Source organism: Erythrolamprus reginae, chromosome 1 (genome assembly GCF_031021105.1).
Source record: "Erythrolamprus reginae isolate rEryReg1 chromosome 1, rEryReg1.hap1, whole genome shotgun sequence".
Lineage (NCBI taxonomy): Eukaryota > Metazoa > Chordata > Lepidosauria > Squamata > Dipsadidae > Erythrolamprus > Erythrolamprus reginae.
The window spans coordinates 7206493-7214429 of NC_091950.1; the positions used below are offsets into that span (position 1 = coordinate 7206493).

The 7937-nt window shown below is 42.2% G+C and overlaps 1 protein-coding gene across 1 annotated transcript; it reads right to left on the reverse strand.

Annotated features, from left to right (window-relative positions):
- Positions 1–426: 426 nt before the first annotated feature.
- On the reverse strand, positions 427–7699 carry LOC139155718 (vomeronasal type-2 receptor 116-like). Its single transcript, XM_070731358.1, has 4 exons — positions 7667–7699; positions 7157–7375; positions 6186–6228; positions 427–1331 (listed from the first exon to the last, which is right to left on the reverse strand). The coding sequence occupies exons 1-4, from the start codon at positions 7697–7699 to the stop codon at positions 427–429; spliced, it is 1200 nt and encodes a 399-aa protein (XP_070587459.1).
- Between the last annotated feature and the right edge of the window lie 238 nt (positions 7700–7937).

Genomic DNA, 7937 nt, shown 5'->3' on the forward strand with positions numbered 1-7937 from the left:
AAGAAAATATCAGTTGATATCAATTTCACATCATCTACTTTATACATAAATTACATTTCTGTAGTTTGTTAATAGAGAGTAAAAAATGTAGCTCATTTAAATTTAGAATGCTCTAATGAACAATTAAATGAAAAACTGAGTAGGAAACTCAGAAAATCAGGAGGGATATAGGCAAACAATCATGTTAGAAACATTTGAAAAACTCTCATGTCTAAAGTAAATGAAGCTGAAAACTAATATGCATTTCTTTAATATATATAAGCTGATCACTGGACCTCTTTGTGACAATTGGTATTTGAGTAAAATGAAAGGGAGTGTGATCATTGCTGATTAACAGATACATTATCATTAGAAATAATACCGAATATAAAAATATTCCAAAGTGAAAATAAATTTCCCTGTCCCCACAGAAACCCAAGACATTAATCAGAGGTTTTTGTGCCCCATTATATTATCTCGGCAATTCAATTGGGGCCTCAGTAGGATAATGTAGCATTTGGGGAAAAATATGCAAACCAAGAGACCGGCCCCAGAGGCCAAGATGGAGAAGATCTCCACGGCCACCATGGACTTCCCTTTGGTGCTCAGGTAGGTGGGGAGGAAAGTCATCCAAACACTGCAAAAGACCAACATGCTAAAAGTAATGAACTTGGCTTCATTAAAGCTATCAGGCAATTTCCTAGCTAGAAAGGCTAAAATAAAAGTCCCAAAGGCCAGAAAACCCAGGTAGGCTAGGACTGTATAAAACATTGAAACTGAGCCTTCTTGACATTCCAAGATGGTCTCTCCTTCCAAGGAGTGGAAGTCCATGTTGAGAAATGGGGGAGAGGTTATCAGCCAGATGGCACAAAGAACTGCTTGGACCAGGGGACAGGCTAAGATAACGGAATTGGTTAGTGGTTTTCCTAAGAATTTCCTTGCCCTGTTTCCTGGTTTGGTAGCCATGAAGGCCAGAACCACCATGACTGTTTTTGCCAGCAGACAGGAAACCGCTAGAGAAAAGAAAATGGCAAAGGCAGTTTGTCGGAATAGACAAGTGAGCTTCCTGGGTTGAACAATGAAGAGGAAGGAGCAGAGGAAGCAGAGCAGGAGGGAGACCAGGAGGATATAGGTGAGATCTCGGTTGTTGGCCTTGACTATTGGTGTTTCATGATGTTTACGGAAAACCACCAGTACTGCAGATGTGATTAGAGAAAGGAAAAGAGCTAGAGAAGCCAAAGTGTATCCGAGGGTCTCGTGACAGCTGAGTAAGTGGATCTTCTTGGCAATGCATTGGTCCTTCTCCTTGTTGGGATACTTGTCTTCTGGGCAGGGGTCACACTGGGCTGCATCTGAAATTAAGAATTTTTGTGTAAGGATTTCAGTGTCATCTATTCTGATCATTATCCCTTTCCAAGGATTGACACGACTGTCCCCTTTTTGCTCTGGCCAACCCACCAACTAAATACATACAAATTCCATTGACTTTTATCCACTGCCAATTCACTTCAATCATTAGTATTTCAGATTATTGAATGGATCTTAATATTAAAATAGTCCTTTATATTCATTTGAACTGCCTGAATTTCCTGATTTCTTCATGCTTGATAGGGTTAGGGTTATGAAGATGGAAAATGCTGATAGGACAGATACATACATACATACATACATACATACATACATACGACGGTCTTGGTATATTCGGGTTTCTTCCCGTGTAGGATTTTGAAATTTCTGGCGACGTTTTGATGAGGTCTCACTCATCATCTTCAGGCTGGTGTTTCTGTCCTTGTTCTCAGGCGAACACTGCGAGACCTGAGCTGCCTTCCTTCTATAAATACTGGTGGCTGGGTGTGGTTTGATGGCTCAGCAATTGCCTGCTGTGTAGAAGCTTCCTGGTGAGTCAGTGGGGTAACAATTGGGGTCGTTGATGTAGCTGAGGTATGCTGATTAGTTAATGGTTGTAGATTAGGCGTGATATCCTGAGTAGTTGGAACTTGCAGGCTACTTGATTGCTTTACAATGTGTGTTCTGAGTCTGGTTTCTATGGCTGGGATACGTTTGAGGGCTGGTTTCCAGATGTCTGGTAAGCGAGAGGTATCATCCCGCTTGTTCATATTTTGGGGATGTTTTTCTATCTCGATGGCTTCCATGATTATTCTTTTGCTGTAGTGTTCTGTTTTGGAAATTAATTTGGTACTGTCAAAATCAATTTCATGTCCTGTAGTTTTGAAGTGTTGGAAAAGGGAGGAGGTATTTTCTTTTTTCTTTCATGCATTCTTATGTTCTGCAACATGTGCATTTACTCTCCTGTTCGTTTGTCCAATATATGTGGCTGGGCAGATTTTACACGGTATTTGATAAACTCCCTGGTTTTCTAGTTGGATATTGTCTTTCGGGTTTCTTAGGATGTTGGCTATTTTTTTATCTGTACCAAAGGCTGTCTTGATGTTGTGTTTGCGGAGAATTTTACTGATTTTATCTGTGGTGCCTTTGATGTAAGGGAGGAGGGCGATGCCATTCTCCTGTTCTGTGTCTTGGTTCTTGGGGGGTGTCTCTTTTTGGATTAAGTTGTTGATTGCCTCTCTTTGGAATCCATTGGAAATTAATACATTTGTGAGACTGTGTAATTCAGGTTCCAGGTGGTCTTTGTCGGCTAGGCATTTGGTTCTGGAAATGAGGGTCTTGGCTACGGAATTGATCTGTGCGGGGTGGTGGTGGGATTTTGCGTTCAAGTAGCGGTTGGTGTGTGTCTTCTTCTGGTAGATGGTGTGTCCTAGGGAGCCATCGGGTTTTTTGTAGATTAGGACATCCAGGAAGGGAAGTTTGTTGTTGGTTTCTATTTCAATGGTGAATTGTATTTTGGGGTGTAGGCTGTTGAGATGTGTGAGAAAGCTGTCCAGTTTTTCTTTCCCATGTGGCCAAATTACGAAGGTGTCATCTACATATCTAAGCCAGAGTTTGGGTTTGTATTCAGATTTGTCCAAGGCATTGGTTTCAAAATATTCCATGTATAAGTTTGCGATGATGGGTGACAGGGGTGATCCCATGGGGGCTCCTTCTATCTGTTTGTATCTTTGTCCATTGTGGATGAAGTATGTATTCATCAGGCAGTGGTTGGTCAGATCTAAGATGTGCTTCGGGGGGTTGTATTTGTTTTGGATGGCTGTCAGGGCTTCTTTGATAGGCACTTGGGTGAAGAAAGATATGACATCGAAGCTTACGAGAAGGTCACTGGGTTGTAGGTTTTGTTCCTTTATGATTTCTATGAAGTGGAATGAGTTTTGTACATAAGACATGATGGATTCTGCATAGGGCTGGAGTTGTTTGGCGAGAAATTTGGCAAGATTCTGTAGGGGTGAGCCTATGGAGCTGACTATGGGTCTGAGTGGTGTTCCTTCTTTGTGTATCTTGGGGAGGCCATAGAGCTTGGGGCATCTTGATGATTTTTCTCTGGGGATGATTCTTTGCTGGATTTCTTCACTGATGGGAGAAGCTTTTATTTTGGATTTGGTGGTATTAATTTCCAATGGATTCCAAAGAGAGGCAATCAACAACTTAATCCAAAAAGAGACACCCCCAAGAACCAAGACACAGAACAGGACAATGGCATCGCCCTCCTCCCTTACATCAAAGGCACCACAGATAAAATCAGTAAAATTCTCCACAAACACAACATCAAGACAGCCTTAGGTACAGATAAAAAAATAGCCAACATCGTAAGAAACCCAAAAGACAATATCCAACTAGAAAACCAGGGAGTTTATCAAATACCGTGTAAAATCTACCCAGCCACATATATTGGACAAACGAACAGGAGAGTAAATGCACGTGTTGCAGAACATAAGAATGCATTAAAGAAAAAAGAAAAAACCTCCCTTTTCCAACTCTTCAAAACTACAGGACATGAAATTGATTTTGACAGTACCAAATTAATTTCCAAACAGAACACTACAGCAAAAGAATAATCATGGAAGCCATCGAGATAGAAAAACATCCCCAAAATATGAACAAGCGGGATGATACCTCTCGCTTACCAGACATCTGGAAACCAGCCCTCAAACATATCCCAACCATAGAAACCAGACTCAGAACACACATTGTAAAGCAATCAAGTAGCCTGCAAGTTCCAACTACTCAGGATATCACGCCTAATCTACAACCATTAACTAATCAGCATACCTCAGCTACATCAACGACCCCAATTGTTACCCCACTGACTCACCAGGAAGCTTCTACACAGCAGGCAATTGCTGAGCCATCAAATCACACCCAGCCACCAGTATTTATAGAAGGAAGGCAGCTCAGTTCTCACAGTGTTCGCCTGACAACAAGGACAGAAACACCAGCCTGAAGATGACGAGTGGGACCTCGTCGAAATGTCACCAGAAACCCGAATATACCAAGACCGTCATACCTGTACCCGTGAAAATCTACGAAAACATATATATATATATATATATGCTAATCAGCATACAACAATTATATCAATGACCCCAAGCATTACCCCACTGACTCACCAGGAAGTTTCAACACAGCCTGCAACTGCTGAGCCAGCACTCCACGCTCACCCACCAGTATTTATAGAGGGAAGGCAGCTCAGGTCTCATTGTGTTTACCTTTGCACAAGGACCAAATCAACAGCCTGAAGATGACTTAAATTATTGAGGAGCAGAGAAATGGTTTGTTGGAGCAGGACAATGCAGATCCATAAAGTATAAATAAGCTGATATTGTGCATTCCCAACAAAAATGACAAAATCAATTATTTACTCAATGATTTCCTACCCCAGGAGTCACCAACCCGTAGCTTCAGAGTGACATGCTGATCTTTGGCCCCCCTGCTGTTGCTCCCTGTCCCATCATTGGCTGGCCTCACCCTCTTCTCCCTCACCTTTATTTATTTATTTATTCATTCGATTTTTATGCCGCCCTTCTCCTTAGACTCAGGGCGGCTTACAACATGTTAGCAATAGCACTTTTTTAACAGAGCAAGGCTATTGCCCCCACAATCTGGGTCCTCATAAATTAAGGGCAATGGTGTGAATGGAGATGTGGTCATGGTTGATTCTCTGACACTGGTTGAGGAACATTGTCATCCCCGAGAAAGGCTTCCCTTTGGGTGACTCTCCTGTCCCTTTTGTGACTCCATGGGTAGTTATGGTGGGGCCAGGAGTCTGCATATCCATGGGGAGACCCTAAAGTGACTACCAAGTGCCTCAAAATTGCCTGTGGAGGGCAGGCAGTGGGCTGCTGCTTGCTTAAGGATGCAACTTCTCTCCTGCTCTAAAGATCTGGCCATTACCTTGACATGTCCCATCCTGTCCCCCCAACCCACAGCTCTTCAGCCCAAGCAGGGTGGGCATAAGCTCCAGCCCAAAGTGGGAGGAAGCAAAGTTTTATTTATTTATTCAACTTCTATGCCACCCAATCCCGAAGGACTCAAGGCAGCTAACGGTGCCTTTGCTCTGGTAACCCACCTCCCACTACTTCTCCTCTCGTAGCAAGGCAATGTAGCTGCCTTCATGTCACTTTGTGCGTAAGGCAATATTTGCTTCCTAGTGGTCACACCCTCCCTGCTAAGCAGAAGAGGTGGAAGGGGACAGGATGGAATGGGACATGGCAAGGCAATGGCTGGATCCTTAGGGCAGGAGAGAAGCCATGTCTAAAACCTCTTCTTATATGAGCAGTCGCTCACCCTCTGTGTTTGCCTTTGCACCTTGACGAGGGTCCCCCTGGACATGCCACAGCTAGCCAGGGAGAGGGGATGGAGAGTCACCCGAAGAGAAACCAGGGCTGGTTATGTTTACTCAGCATGCACAAAGATAAGAGGAAGATGGGATGAAAGAGAGAGATGGGAGAAAGAAAGACATGAAGGAGGGAGAGAGTGGTGTGTGGAGAGAAAGGGAGAGAGAGAAGAGAGGGAAAGAGAGAAAGAAAGCTGAGAGGGAGAAGAAGAGATGGAGAGAGAGAAAGAGAAAGAGACAACTTTTTCAAATTGAGATCAGACCCACAAAACCTAGGTGGGTATAGCTGGGGGGATGTATCTTGTTTGGAGTGATGTGAAGTTGGCTATGCCCACCCAGGTATTGTGACTCTGAGTGTTTTGTTTTCTCTGGAAAATGGGGTCAAATGGCTCTTTGATATTTTAAGGTTGCCAACCCCCGTCCTAGATCCTGGAAGATCTGCATATGAAAAGTGCTCTACCTGTCTGATTTGAGATGGTTCCTTCTGGACAAGGGGCACATTCCTAGCACCAAATGGGCTGGCCCTCTGGAACCTGTCTCCTCTCTCCTGCATGGCACCTCTTCTTGCCACACCTGGCAAAGGGCACCTTCTAAAGGAGAAAAGAGAAGTGTTAGAGGTGGCCTGTGCAATGAAGATCCTACATTTATTCATTTCTGTATTGCTCTTTTCTTGTTGAGAATGTTATCATTACAAATAGTTCACAAAGGTCTAACAGAAATCATGAAAAGCTCCTGGCACTAGTGACTCACCAATTGAGGAATATTGAAACTTCAAGCACAAAGGAAGTTTTGCTAGATTGAGTTACAACTTTGCTAAAACAAAGAATGATGAAGGTTGGGTTGTCTGTCTGTCTGTCTGTCTGTCTGTCTGTCTGTCTATCTATCTATCTATCTATCTATCTATCTATCTATCTATCTATCTATCTATTTATTTATTTTGTATGCCGCCCCTCTCCGTAGAATCGGGGCGGCTCACAGCATACAATTAAACAATTCATGACAAATCTAATAAATTTAAAAAACATATAAGATCCAACTGACCATCCAACAGGTATGGTCCATGGAAATCTCTGCCTGATCTAATAGCATCCTGGTTTCGAGCAGAAGCTCTTTTCATTCCCACTCATTGTTAAAGGTTTCACAAATTATTATTTTTTATTATTATTATTATTATTATTATTATTATTATTATTATTATTACCTCAAATGTAAGTAAATCACCCAATTTCAAATTCCAAGTTTCTGCATCTATATACCCGTTTTCACCTTAGAACAGGTGTTCTAGCTATGCTGGCTGGAGAATTCTGGGTTTTTGATGTCCACAGGTCTTAAAGTTGCCATGTTTGAGGACCTTTGCCTTAGAAGGATGCTCAGCATCTCTAGGAGAGAGTGACTGTTTTCCAGAATTTAAAACATTTCTTTCTGGCTCACCTTTGAGGCCCAGATGATTGCATCAGAGTTAATGGTGAAATCCTGGCCTGGGGCAGCCCTGGGATCCTTTTGCCCAACTTTCACAGGGACTAAAGATTTATTGGGATGGACAACCCAGTTGACGATATCATAACAAGCAGTTCTCAGTCCAATTTGTGAGAAGGAAATTTCATCTCCAGCAGTGTTGTTGAAGTGGACATTTCTCAAATTGGCAAGAATCTGAAAGAAAAGAGATCTTCATAAATTGGAGTAATTAGCTGGATGGCAGAAATTAGAATAGAACAGAACAGAATAGAATAGAATTCTTTATTGGCCAAGTGTGATTGGACCAGTGGCAGGCTACCTTCCCAATGCTACCCAAACGGGGGGAGCGTGCATGTTCCCAGCACTGGATTTGGCTTTGGTGCAAGTGCAGAAGCTGAATCTTGCACAACGATTTGTGTGGGAGAGATTTCCAATGTTTTTTGCTTCCGGTTTTTTTACAGGTAAATTTTTTTATCGGAATCCCACCCGGCAGTAATGGAGCTGTGCCCTCAGCTCCATTTCCGCTACATGAGTGGAGTTCCCCCCATTTTGGGATGGTCCCATCCCCCAATTGGACACACAAGATATTCATCTTGGGTGGATATTTATTTATTTGTTTGTTTGTTTGTTTACCTATTTATCTATTTATTTATTTATTTATTCATTCATTCATTCATTCATTCATTTATTCATTTATTCATTTATTCATTTATTCATTTATTCATTTATTCATTTATTCATTTATTCATTTATTCAT

What these genes read in the sequence shown, in the direction of transcription:
- LOC139155718 (XM_070731358.1), bottom strand. Translation starts at nt 7,699, where the DNA reads ATGGAGCTGAGGGCACAGCTCCATTACTGCCGG. An exon ending in CAATCATCTGGGCCTCAAAG is followed by an intron (nt 6,229 to 7,156) that starts GTGAGCCAGAAA and finishes ATTTGGTGCTAG; the next exon opens with GAATGTGCCCCTTGTCCAGA. An exon ending in AACCATCTCAAATCAGACAG is followed by an intron (nt 1,332 to 6,185) that starts GTAGAGCACTTT and finishes TCTTAATTTCAG; the next exon opens with ATGCAGCCCAGTGTGACCCC.